The following is a 14,101-nucleotide window of genomic DNA, read 5'->3' as shown; positions in this document are numbered from 1 at the left end:
ATCCTTCCCGAAGTGTGATGTTCAGAGCTGAAGGTTTTTACTCCACTCATGGTCTAATGAAAGCTCTGCAGAACAAGAGAAAATAACTGCTCTCCATCTCGTCTCTAAAACCTCCTTCATCTTAAACACTTCAGAATGTAATCCATTTTGTGAATAACATTCAGATGCTTTGACATGCAAGGATTCTGTCTAATAAGTGCAGTTTTATGTTGTAACAGGATGTATCAGGGATTGTGAAATTTTACACTTCTAATGAGCTGTAGCAGATCCTTGGAGAGAAGCTTTGGCAGCATTTCCATTCATTCCCACCTTCAGTGAAAGTGTCTCAACACATTTTAGTTAATGCAGAACACCGTGCCTTTTGTCTCTTTGACAATGTCGAGTGCTCAGTCTTTGGGTCTCTGCAGTGGTCCTTTGTACCTCACAGATTTGCACGCGCTGGCAGGATATTAAAAAGTGTAGCGACTGTGTGGGGAAGACTTGTCAAGCTCTAGGACGGTCAAGTCAAAATCCAGATGCTTCCAGTTTACTCCTGTGTCTGAGCAGCTGTTGCTCACTGAATGACACTCACAGCATCCAACGTTATTGATTTGCACAGATCAAAATAGATGCACTTGCATTGATCTTGCAGGCTCCAGGACTTGCCACCTTGTTACACAGCTGATGAACTACTTTTTGAAATGTGGTCCCTGTTGTAGTGAAGTGTGGCTACTAATTTCCACAGAGTAAGATAGAATTGGTGCCAGGTACCTATATGTTGGCTTGGAGCCAGGGTTTGTATTTCTCTTCAACTTGACTCATCCACACCCACCATGAACTCCTCCCAAACATTTTGAGGGCTTTATTTTGAAGTCCAGAGTCACATTGTTCAGTCTGGGTGTGGTATTGTTTAGGCCTGAACTTGTAAATGTTGTACATATACAGTATATCTCAGTTATGTTTAAATTTGAACTTTTGAATTTGAATTTGTGGCATATGAATTTCCTGTGTGTCTGAAGGGGTTTAATGATTTGCTCGTGAGTATTTCTGTAATCATATTTATTTATTTTTAGGCATGTTTTGAAGGAGGTTGGTTTGGAGGCTAATGGAAATTTGTGTATATTTGGAGAGTTTAAAGTGAAGGAAGCAAACAGTATACTCCATTAGCTTTCTGGTCGAAGATTCCAGGGTTCTTTTCAGGCTTAAGAGCAACAGCTTGAAGAAACAGACTTTTTTTTTGTATTTTTGGTTTAGCTAACTCTTCAGAGTCGTAAGCTGAAGATGGATGTGTAAAGCAATTGCTCCTGAGAAAGGGAAAAGATAGTGAGCTTTGAGATTTGTAGCTCAGGTTGTGGTTTTGGATATAAGTTTGCTCGCTGAGCTGGAAGGTTCATTTTCAGACGTTTTGTTACCTTACTAGGTAATGTCATCAGTGGGCCTCATGCGAAACAATGCTGAAAGTTGCTGCTTTCTATTTATATGTTCGTTGTTGAAGTCAACAAACACATCGAGTTAGACCCCATCTACCACCCCCTGAGAAAAGGAACCGGAAGTGACTTCACCACAGGAATAAACATCACCACAGGAAATGACAGCACCAACCCAAAGAAACCCAAATATATAAATAGAAAACAGGAATTTTCAGCATTGCTTCACCTGAGGCCCACTGACGGTGTTATGTAATAAGGTAATGAAACTTCTGGAAATGAACTTTTCAGCTCAGCGGGAAAAGATAGGTTAGAATTGCAAAAAGTAGATTACCTTGGTCTATGAAGGTCAGCAAAAGTTCCAGACCAGAAGTGTTTAATTAAAATCCTGAAGAGAATTTGAAGTTGAGAGATTTTTAAGCTCAGTTATACAATGAATCAAGGAAGAGGTTATCAAATTCTCACAAGCAGAAATTGAAGCCACAGGTAAGTCAAATTCTGTGTTGAATACAAGAGGACATACTCTCTGCAGTGGGATGCTGTTGGGATTAATGGGATCATACTTTGTGTTTCAAAATCTTTAAACATGCATTATATGTGAATAGTCTGATTTGTTTTCTTTTATCCTCATTTCTTTTGTGTAATAAAATTCTGTGTTAATATTAAAATGAAAATCTGCAATATTACATGATTATGTTTGGTGTGAAACAACCTTATTAAAACAAAACAGAGAAAAGTATAATCCATCAAGTAAGCTTTCAATTTGTGATCTGACTTGTCCATAATAAGATCAACTGGAATTATAACAGTACACAGCAGCCAAAAGCTCAAGGAAGCAATCTTGCCATGGCTCCAGGGTTAAGATATGGGTCAGGCCAAACTTTACTTTGTCCTTCAGGAATGTTAGCGCAGTAGGAATTGTAAAGCTACACCAGGAGTCTTTGTAGATAGGCAAACAGTGGGGGTACGGGACAGGGTACAAAATAGGAATCAGGCAGCAGGGTTTGAACCTGCTCAATGTTTGAATCTTGGGAATAACATACATTTCAAGAAGTTGCACAGGCAAAATAATTCATACCATTGCCGCACTGTGCAATGCTACATTGCAGCAAACCAATCATGCCTTTTTTATTGTGTGTTTTTGTACCAGGAGCTTTTCACGGCAGAGTGCAAGTTCAAAGAGTCAGTTTTTGAGAACTATTACGTCATCTACTCCTCAACTCTATACCGGCAGCAGGAGTCAGGCCGAGCCTGGTTCCTGGGACTCAACAAGGATGGCCAGGTCATGAAGGGGAACCGAGTCAAGAAAACCAAGCCATCCTCCCATTTTCTACCAAAACCAATTGAAGGTAGGCTTCTTCTTTTACTTGTGATGCTGAATCCAGTGAGGTTTTTGACAGTCTGGTTGAGTAAATGGGATCAATAGCTCCTGATGTTCTCACAGCCTCAGAACTATTTCCTGTGAGTACCCAACTCTACAGTGGGCAAACAAAACCGCCTTTCAGAGCCTCCATGCTCGATCACTTGTATTGTCATTCATTGATAACACCCAGAGCTTGTTAGACTTTATGGAGAGCAGTTTATTTATTACTCTTAGGCATACGTTGTTTCTTTTTTCTCTTTTCTTTCACATTCAGAAGCGCTGTTAGAGTCGTGCAGTCACACAGCATGGAAACAGACTGGTCCAAATCGTCCATGCCGACCAGACATCCCAATCTGATCCAGTCCAATTTGCAAGCACCTGGCCCATATCCCTGTAAACCCTTCCAATTCATATACCCATCCAGATGCCTTTCAGATGTTGTAATTGTACCAGCCTCCACCCCTTCCTCGAGTAGCTCATTCCATACACGCAGCAGCCTCTGCGTGAAACTGTTATCCCTCAGGTCATTGTTAAATCATTTCCCTCTCACCTTAAACTTACGGCCTCTAGTTTCAGACTCTCCCATTGTAGGAAAACGACCATGGCTATTCACTCTAGCAATGCCCCTGATGATGTTATAAGCCTCTATGATGTCATCTCTCAGTCTCCAATACTCCAGGGAAAGAAAGACCCAGCCTATGTAGCCTCTCTGGATAACTCAAGCCCTCCTGTCCCGGCAACATCCTTGTAAATCTTTTCTGCACCCTGTCACGTTAAACAACGTCCTTCCTATAGAAGGGCGACCAGAATTGAATGCAGTATTCAATATTCAATAACATGACATCCCAGCTCCTGTACTCAGTGCACCGCCCAATAAAGGCAACTGTACCAAATGCTGGAGAGTCGGGTCGGGGGCCCTGAGGAGAGGGGTTAAGGGGTGTGGAGGGTTGGGTCAGAGGGCCCTGGGGAGAGGGTTAAAGGGGTGCTGGAGGGTTGGGTCAGGGGATGGTGGGGAGAGGGGTTAAGGGGTGCTGGAGGGTTGGGTTTGGGAGCGGTGGGGAGAGGGGTTAAGGGGTGCTGGAGGGTTGGTTCAGGGGGCCGTGAGGAGAGGGGTTAAGGGGTGATGGAGGGTTGGGTCAGGGGATGATGGGGAGAGTGGTTAAGGGGTGTTGGAAGGTTGGGTCAGGGGGCAATGGGGAGAGGGGTTAAGGGGTGCTGGAGGGTTGGTTCAGGGGGCCGTGAGGAGAGGGGTTAAGGGGTGCTAGAGGGTTGGGTCAGGGGGCAATGGGGAGAGGGGTTAAGGGGTGCTGCAGGGTTGGGTCAGTTGGCCATGGGGAGAGGGGTTAAGGGGTGCTGGAGGGTTGGGTCAGGGGGCCATGGGGAGAGCGGTTAAGGGGTGCTGTAGGGTTGGGTCAGGGGGCCGTGAGAAGAGGGGTTAAGGGGTGCTGGAGAGTTGTGTCAGGGAGCCATAGGCAGAGGGATTAAGGGGTACTGTAGGGTTGGGTCAGGGGGCTGTGGGGAGAGGAGTGAAGGGGTGCTGTAGGGTTGGGTCAGGGGGCCATGAGGAGAGGGGTTAAGGGGTGCTGTAAGGTTGGGTCAGGGGGCCGTGGGGAGAGGAGTGAAGGGGTGCTGTAGGGTTGGGTCATGGCAGCAGCAGGGTTTGGTGCATCAGAAGGTGTATTCCAGTGTGAGGCAGCAGTGTGGGTGTTGGGCTGGTATCAGATACCTGAGCTTGAGGTCTGTGAATGCCACTAGCCGTTATTCAAAAAGCATCTTATAACCTACAGTTACCCCTCAAATCATCACCCCCATACTGTGTATGGTAACATGACAGAGCGTGAGGTACTGAGATGTGGCAAATTGTCTAAAGGTTTTTGACAGTCTGGTTGAGTAAATGGGATCAATAGCTCCTGATGTTCTCACAGCCTCAGAACTATTTCCTGTGAGTACCCAACTCTACAGTGGGCAAACAAAACCGCCTTTCAGAGCCTCCATGCTCGATCACTTGTATTGTCATTCATTGATAACACCCAGAGCTTGTTAGACTTTATGGAGAGCAGTTTATTTATTACTCTTAGGCATACGTTGTTTCTTTTTTCTCTTTTCTTTCACATTCAGAAGCGCTGTTAGAGTCGTGCAGTCACACAGCATGGAAACAGACTGGTCCAAATCGTCCATGCCGACCAGACATCCCAATCTGATCCAGTCCAATTTGCAAGCACCTGGCCCATATCCCTGTAAACCCTTCCAATTCATATACCCATCCAGATGCCTTTCAGATGTTGTAATTGTACCAGCCTCCACCCCTTCCTCGAGTAGCTCATTCCATACACGCAGCAGCCTCTGCGTGAAACTGTTATCCCTCAGGTCATTGTTAAATCATTTCCCTCTCACCTTAAACTTACGGCCTCTAGTTTCAGACTCTCCCATTGTAGGAAAACGACCATGGCTATTCACTCTAGCAATGCCCCTGATGATGTTATAAGCCTCTATGATGTCATCTCTCAGTCTCCAATACTCCAGGGAAAGAAAGACCCAGCCTATGTAGCCTCTCTGGATAACTCAAGCCCTCCTGTCCCGGCAACATCCTTGTAAATCTTTTCTGCACCCTGTCACGTTAAACAACGTCCTTCCTATAGAAGGGCGACCAGAATTGAATGCAGTATTCAATATTCAATAACATGACATCCCAGCTCCTGTACTCAGTGCACCGCCCAATAAAGGCAACTGTACCAAATGCTGGAGAGTCGGGTCGGGGGCCCTGAGGAGAGGGGTTAAGGGGTGTGGAGGGTTGGGTCAGAGGGCCCTGGGGAGAGGGTTAAAGGGGTGCTGGAGGGTTGGGTCAGGGGATGGTGGGGAGAGGGACTAAGGGGTGCTGGAGAGTTGGGTCAGGGGCAGTGGGGAGAGGGGTTAAGGGGTGCTGGAGGGTTGGGTTTGGGAGCGGTGGGGAGAGGGGTTAAGGGGTGATGGAGGGTTGGGTCAGGGAATGATGGGGAGAGTGGTTAAGGGGTGTTGGAGGGTTGGGTCAGGGGGCAATGGGGAGAGGGGTTAAGGGGTGCTGGAGGGTTGGGTCAGGGGATGGTGGGGAGAGGAGCTAAGGGGTGCTGGAGAGTTGGGTCAGGGGCAGTGGGGAGAGGGGTTGGGGAGAGGGGTTAAGGGGTGCTGGAGGGTTGGGTCAGGGGGCCATGGAGAGAGGGGTTAAGGGGTGCTGGAGGGTTGGGTTTGGGAGCGGTGGGGAGAGGGGTTAAGGGGTGCTGGAGGGTTGGTTCAGGGGGCCGTGAGGAGAGGGGTTAAGGGGTGATGGAGGGTTGGGTCAGGGGATGATGGGGAGAGTGGTTAAGGGGTGTTGGAAGGTTGGGTCAGGGGGCAATGGGGAGAGGGGTTAAGGGGTGCTAGAGGGTTGGTTCAGGGGGCCGTGAGGAGAGGGGTTAAGGGGTGCTAGAGGGTTGGGTCAGGGGGCAATGGGGAGAGGGGTTAAGGGGTGCTGCAGGGTTGGTTCAGGGGGCCGTGAGGAGAGGGGTTAAGGGGTGCTGGAGGGTTGGGTCAGGGGGTGATGGGGAGAGGGGTTAAGGGATGCTGGAGAGTTGGGTCAGTTGGCCATGGGGAGAGGGGTTAAGGGGTGCTGGAGGGTTGGGTCAGGGGGCCATGGGGAGAGCGGTTAAGGGGTGCTGTAGGGTTGGGTCAGGGGGCCGTGAGAAGAGGGGTTAAGGGGTGCTGGAGAGTTGTGTCAGGGAGCCATAGGCAGAGGGATTAAGGGGTACTGTAGGGTTGGGTCAGGGGGCTGTGGGGAGAGGAGTGAAGGGGTGCTGTAGGGTTGGGTCAGGGGGCCATGAGGAGAGGGGTTAAGGGGTGCTGTAAGGTTGGGTCAGGGGGCCGTGGGGAGAGGAGTGAAGGGGTGCTGTAGGGTTGGGTCATGGCAGCAGCAGGGTTTGGTGCATCAGAAGGTGTATTCCAGTGTGAGGCAGCAGTGTGGGTGTTGGGCTGGTATCAGATACCTGAGCTTGAGGTCTGTGAATGCCACTAGCCGTTATTCAAAAAGCATCTTATAACCTACAGTTACCCCTCAAATCATCACCCCCATACTGTGTATGGTAACATGACAGAGCGTGAGGTACTGAGATGTGGCAAATTGTCTAAAGATTGTTGAACCACCTCTCTTATCTCCATGGTCCTCTATAACATCCTCCTCTCCACCCTCTCCCTCCTTTCTCACCCTCTCTCTCCTTCCTATCCCTCTTGCCCCTTCTCCCCATCCTCCCCTTCTCTCCACCATCACTGTCCTCTCCCTCCTCCAACCCTATCTCACTGCTCACTGTTAAGAATCATTTCTGCTCATTTATATAAAGCTTTTCATCAGCGATATCTTCCACAGTATATTTTAACGCTGTACCAAACATACTCCCCCTACAACGGGCTGCCTTGAATGGGAAAGAATCACTTGGAGGAACCTTTGTCGCAGTGATTGATGGGTTATGCTTGCTTTGCCCATGCACGTTTGCTTGCTGCTTATGGAGATATTGCAATGTGCTGGTGAGCATTTCCTTTGCTCACTGACATTACAAAGACCTTTGCAAAATAAAAACTCAATAGCAGAGCTGGCAACCCATTGTACGCTCACGATTTTAGAACGCACAGCAGAGACCAGGTTCCAGGAGACTTAGTTGTGCATTCGACGTGAATGAATCAGCACATTGTTCAGTCAGGAAACATCCACCTCTGTGGGTTTTTGTTTCTATGCGGTGGCTGCATTCAGTCGTCAATTTCGAAAGCTTTTTAAAGTTAAACTTGCATAATATTCAGCTGTTTGAAATTCATCCATACTAATGTTTTGAAATGAATCTAGTAATCGATTTTCTCAATGGATGTCCCTGTCCGTTGTAGTACTGCAGTAGTAGCAGCTTACATGCTTGACTGAACAATAAATACGTGCAATGTTTCCACACTCCAGCAGGGAAGTTACAGATTTTGTGCAGCATTGAAAAATCCCTTTGGCCAGCGAATCTTGTCCATCTATTCTCATTCCATTTTCTAGCACTTGGGATGTGGCCATATATGCTATGGCATTTCAAATACTCATCTAAATACTGCTTAAACATCTTGAGGATAATCCTCTTTATCTCCCTTTCAGGTGCAGCCTCTAGGTAACATTTGTTTCCTCAAAACCCCTTTAAACCTGTTACTCCTTAGCTTAAAATTGTGACCCTGCTAAGGGAAAGGTTTCTCCCTATCTACCCTGTTCATCACCCTCATAATCCTGTGCACTTCAATCACTGCAATCCTCCCTCAGTCTTCTCAATTGTTAGGAAAACAACACCAACCTCTATAGTCTCTCTTTATCGCTGAGTTACTCCAGCCCAGGCAGAATCCTGGTGAATCTTCTCCACACCCTCTCTAGTGCAATTACATCCTTCCTATAATGTGGCAACCAGAACTGCACACTGTAATCCAGCTGTGGCCTAACTATTGTTATATACAGCTCCATCAGAACCGTCTTGTTCTTGTAATTCAGTGCCTTGACTAATAAAGGCAAGTATCCCATATGCTGCCTTTACCACCTCATCTCCCTGTCCTGCGGTTTTCATGTATCTATGGACAGTACACCAAGGTTCCTCTGATCCTCTGTACAATTCAGTGTGTACTCCCTTGCTTTGCTAGTCCTAACTGGGAATGTACTGGGATATAGTAGTTTCTCTCCATTGAAATTAATAGACATATGTTCCAGGCTAAGAGTGTGAATGGGCCAGTGAGGGTAGGTCCTGAGAGATTTTCTTCCCCTGCTCAGGAAATGCAGTACACAGGGGGCACAGACTTGGGATAAAGGACTAGTCATTTCAGATGGAGATGAGGAATATTTCTTCATTCAATGTGTGGTGAGTTTTTGGAATTCTCTTCCACAGCCGGCTGCGAATGCTTTGTAATTGAATATATTTAGGGCTGAGATTGACAGATTGTTTGTTGGTTCAGGAAATGGGAAGTAGGAGGGAAAGTCACATTGGAGTCAAAGATTAACTGTGATGCTAATGATTTGGAGATGTCGGTGTTGGACTGGGGTGTACAAAGTTAAAAATCACACAACACAAGGTTATAGTCCAACAGGTTTAATTGGAAGCACTAGCTTTCGAAGCATTGACATCCACCTGATGAAGGATCTGCGCTCAGAAAGCTAGTGCTTCCAATTAAACTTGTTGGACTATAACCTGGTGTTGTGTGATTTTTTAACTGTGATGCTAATGACTGACTGAGCAGGATCGATGGCCTAAATACTCTACTCATGCTCCTAACTCCTGAATTCTCCCAAAAAACAAATTTCCAAAGTGCATTCCCGGCTTCCCTATCCTGAACAGTGAGAATGTGGGGCTCGATACCATGTAAAGCAAAATGATTAACTGAGGTCAGCCAGGTGGACCTGATAGAATATGAGTTCCCTGATTGGGGCTGTCAACCTGGTTGAGTCAGGGAGCCCTGGCTGACAGATATAAACAGGAGGGTCAGAGGTTCTGTTCACTCTGAGAGCTGGCTCTGAGGGAGCTGGATTAGTGTCAGGGAATTTCCACATGTAAATAAAAGCTGACTTGATGATGGGATACCGGTCTCTGTGGAGTTATTTCAAAGGGGAAGCTTGATAAAAGGTGGAGAAAGAGAGGGATAGAGGGATATGCCACTGAGGTGGTAGGGGGGATCTTGTGGAGTCTAAACACCAGCATGAGCATGTTAGGCTGAATGTCCAGTTTCTGCGTGTAAATTCTGGGTACGACTAGCATTTGGGATTGTGAACGGTTGAGCATGAATGCAGTTCAAGCCTGCTCCCATGATTCACCATTCACTCAGATCATGGCTGATCCATATTTTAATTCCATCTACCCATTTGGTTTTGCAACACTTCACCCAACAGAAACAGGCCTATGCCTGAAACACTGATTCCCCTGCTCCTCAATGCTGCCTGATCTGCTGTGCTTTTCCAGCGCCGCGCTTTTCGTCAGAAATCTTTCTGTGCCAGTTTTGAAATCTTTAATTGAATACTGAGTCTCAAAGCATCTTGGTGGATTTTGGACGATTGTTCCGACAGTTCTTTGCTATTTTTGAGTCCTAGTTTTAGTCTTGAGTATTGTAAATTAGTTTGTGTGTTGCTTTGCCCTGGACTCTGGGACATGGTGGTAATGTCACTGATCTCGCAATCCAGAACTGAAGGCTCAGAGGATGTTGGTTTGTAATCCCTCTGTGGAAGATGGTGATAATACAATTCAACAAAGATCCGGAATTAAACATTAGTCTAATGCTGATTGTTGTCAATGGTTGTATAACCCCAAATAAACCAAAGAAGTGCAGATGCCGGAGATCTGAAACAGAAGCAGAAATTGCTGATGAAACTCAACAGGTCTGGCGGCATCTGTGGGAAAAAAGCAGAGTAAACGTTTCAAGTGCAGTGATTCCTGAAAGGAAAAACCCATCTGGTCTGCTAATGTCCTTTTAGCGAAGGAAACCTACCATCCTTACCAGGACTGGCCTGCACTATGTGACTCCAGACCTACAGCAATGTAGTTGATTCTTAACTGCCCTGTCAGTGATAAATACTGACCCAGCCAGTGACATCTACATCCCATGATAAATCCTTAAAAGAATTGTATCTCTGATACAATGTCCTTTGTATCCTGTAGCAAAAATCATTATTGTCTACCTTTGTTTTAAGATGCCGTACCCCTTTCCACATTTTGCAGACTTCAAAGTGACTGAGAGAATGAAATATGGATATTTTGAGATAATATCACAGAGCGTTGTTGGCATTACCCTGATTGGTTTCAGGGGGTGCCTGGATCAGCCAATATTCCTTGATATCAACCAGCAATATTCACATGGAAATGTGCGGAAGGCTTTCTTTCCCTTTCAGTCATTTAAGACACTTTGTAAGGTTCCTTTTTGCACCGGCTGTGATTGAGATACTGTGTTATACAACCACTGACAGCAGCCAGCATTAGACTAACGTTTAATTCCAGATTTTTGTTGAATTGTATTATTACCGTTTTCTACAGTGGGATTACAAACCCACATCCTCTGAGCCCTCAGTTCAGGATTGTGAGATCAGTGATATGACCACCACGCCATTATCTCAATTGCTGGGCAACATTCCAAACCACATCCAAACAGGACCTCAGCGGCTCAATTGTTCAAAAGTGTTTTATCAAAAGATAATGCAACAAGTCACAATGCTCTTCTGCATTTGTCAGTTGAGCAAATTGTTTCTTTTATTCATTCATGGGACGTCCATATCACTGGTTGGGCCAGTGTTTATTGCGCCTCCATAGTTGCCCTTGAGAAGGTACTGGTGTGCTGCCTTCTTGAACTGTGGCAGTCCATGTGCTGTCACAGTTCCACAATCCCCATACAGAGAGGGTTCCAGATTTTGACCAAGTGATCTTGAACGAATGGCGATATACTTCCAAGTCAGGATGGTGAGTGGCTTGGAGGGGAACTTGCAGGTGATGGTGTTCCCATGTGTGTGCTGCCCTTGTCCTTCTAGATGGTAGTTGGTCACAGGTTTGAAAAGTGCTGCTTAAAGAACACTGGTAGATTTCTGCAGTGCACCTTGTGCAAACGCTGTGACTGAATGACTAAGTTGTGGAAGGAGTGAATGCTTGTGCCAGTCAAGTGGGTTGCTTTGTCCTGGATGGTGTTGAACGATGTTGGAGCTGCACCCTTCCAGGCAAGTGGGGGGTATTCTGTTCCACTCCTGAGCTGTGCCTTGTAGATCCCAGAAAAATTGCTTAAACGCTGTTCATATAACAAGATCACATGAGCATTCATGAGGGGGTAATCAGGTGAAAAAAGGTTGATGGTGAGGTGAGGACAATGTGCTGAAAGGTCAAAACATTTTTGCCCAAGAACCAAAGAATATTGAACAGAACCTTAAAAAAAGCGAGAGGGGCAGAGCAGTTGCAGAACTTAAATGGCTTTGCCATCAACAATAAGAATGGAAATCTAGAGACCTCTTCACCCATCACTTTCTACATTGGCTCCCAATATCATCTTTGTTTTCAAGTCCCTCCATCTCTGTAGACTCCTCCAACCTAAACCCCACCAAGATTTCTTCACTTTTCCAATTCTGGCTTCTTGCTTATCTCTATCTGGACTAGAAGCTCTGGAGTTCATTCGCTAAACCTCTAAGCGTCTCCATTTCTCTCTTCCCTCTGATACCCAGTCTCACTCTATTCAGAACATGTAGATTTTATTCAGCCTTTGGCTTTCCTCCTTCCCTCAGGCTGAAATCAGTTTTAATGTTGCACCTTCATGTAGAGGAGTTACATCAGTGCAGACCAAGGATCAGATCATGGGGCCGTCTGGTTTCTATTTTACTGTTGTGCACTGCCTTTACGAAGTGAGGGGGTCAGCAATTGTCCAGCGCACCAGACTTTGTGGTGTGTGTTTCCGTGTGGTAACCTCAGACTTGGCTTCTGAGACTCTCATCTACACCTTTGTTACCTCTGGACTCAATTACTCAAAGGTGTTCCTGGCTGGTCGCCTATTTTTAAAACAAAAATCTTTCATGGGGTGTGGGCATCAGGACAAAGCCAATATTTCTTGCCCGTCCCTCAACGTTGGAGTTGAGGATGTTACTAATAAAATTGATAAAGAGGAATCAAACGGCATAGTGTACTTGGAATTTTTTACAAGGCTTTTGAGAAGGTTAGCAAAATTAAAGTATATGGGATAAGCAATAATTTACTGGCATGGATTAAGGATTAGCTAAGAAGAAAAAAAGCAGGGGTTAGGAATAAATGGATTATTCTCACATTGACAGACTCTGACTACTAGATAAAAACAATGACTGCAGATGCTGGAAACCAGAGTCTAGATTAGAGTGGTGCTGGAAAAGCACAGCAGTTCAGGCAGCATCCAAGGAGCAGGAAAATAGACGTTTTGGGCAAAGCAAGTGTATTCCTGATGAAGGGCTTTTGCCCAAAACGTCAATTTTACTGCTCCTCGGATGCTGCCTGAAAGGCTGTGCTTTTCCAGCACCACTCCAATCTAGAATCTGACTACAGGGGTACTACAAGGATCAGTACTTGGGCCCCAGCTGTTCATGATGTACATCAATAATTTGGAGGCGGGGTCTAAATGTATTATTTTCAAATATGCAGATGATACAAAGGGGAAAGTATGTCTTGAATTTTCAGGAGGATTTGGGAGGCTTAGCGAATAAACAAGAGATAGCAGATGGAATATAATGTGGAATCATGTCAGGATATTCACTTTGGTGCGAAGAACATATGTGCAGAGAATTTCTTAAATGGTAAGTGGTTGCAAATGTATAAAGAGATGTGAGTGGCTTAGTCACTGAAGGCTAACAAACAGGTGCAGCAGGCGATAGGAAGGCTAAAGGATGTTAGTTTGTATCAGAAGAAGGTTTGAATGCAGCTGTAGTGAAATCTTCATTCACTTGAGTAGGAGTTTGTTTCAATCACATCTGGAGAAAGCTGTCGTGTTAGTCTCCTTACCTGCCTCAAGATATTGTTATGGAAGGATGCAACAAATGTTCACTATACTTGTCTCTGGGATGCTGGCACTGTTCCATGAAGAGAGATTTGGCTGATATTGTCTGAAGTTTTGAAGAATGAGAGGAGATCTCATTGGATCTTACAAAGTCCTTGAAGTGACAGAAAGGAAAGATGCAGATGAGATATTTTGCTTGTCGGGGAGTCTCGAACCAAGGGGGTGGAATTTAAAAATTACAGGGATGCCACTTAGGCCCAAGATGAGGAAAATCTATTTCATTCAGTGCATTGTGAATGTTTGGAATTCTCTCCCCCAGAGGGCTGTGAAGGCTCAGTCTTTGAAAATATTTACAGTCAAGGTTATAGATGTCTGATTACCAATGGTATAAGATTTTATGGGAATGCTTTTAGTACAAAAGTATAAGTGTTCAAACAGCCATGATCATATTAAATGGTGGCAAATACTCAATGGGCTGAATGGCCAACACTGTTCCAAATCCCTTTGATCCTAACTGCCACTTGAACTGAGCGACTGCTGGACAACTTTAGACAATTGTCAAAAACAAACAGGTTGCTGACTCTAGACTCAATGTTCTGGATTAGTGGTGCTGGAAGAGCACAGCAGTTCAGGCAGCATCCAAGTAGCTTCGAAATTGACGTTTCGGGCAAAAGCCCTTCATCAGGAGGCTTTTGCCCGAAACGTCGATTTCGAAGCTACTTGGATGCTGCCTGAACTGCTGTGCTCTTCCAGCACCACTAATCCAGAATCTGGTTTCCAGCATCTGCAGTCATTGTTTTTACCTCTAGACTCAATGTGTCAACCAGAAGAATAGCAAGGATGGCAA

At 45.6% G+C, this 14,101-nt stretch overlaps 1 protein-coding gene across 4 annotated transcripts in view; it reads left to right on the top strand.

Annotated features, from left to right (window-relative positions):
* Positions 1-14,101, top strand: part of fgf12a (fibroblast growth factor 12a) — a 327,722-nt gene that overhangs the window by 298,209 nt on the left and 15,412 nt on the right. For all 4 annotated transcript variants that reach the window (XM_072572135.1, XM_072572134.1, XM_072572132.1 and 1 more), the window contains one exon: positions 2,557-2,755. In XM_072572135.1, the coding sequence (XP_072428236.1) occupies positions 2,557-2,755 (199 nt within the window). The remainder of the gene's footprint in view (positions 1-2,556; positions 2,756-14,101) is intronic.

The sequence above is a fragment of the Chiloscyllium punctatum genome, chromosome 6 (assembly GCF_047496795.1).
Source record: "Chiloscyllium punctatum isolate Juve2018m chromosome 6, sChiPun1.3, whole genome shotgun sequence".
Taxonomy (NCBI): domain Eukaryota; kingdom Metazoa; phylum Chordata; class Chondrichthyes; order Orectolobiformes; family Hemiscylliidae; genus Chiloscyllium; species Chiloscyllium punctatum.
Note: the sequence above shows the minus strand (reverse complement) of the source record. Positions and strands in the feature narration are given on the sequence as shown.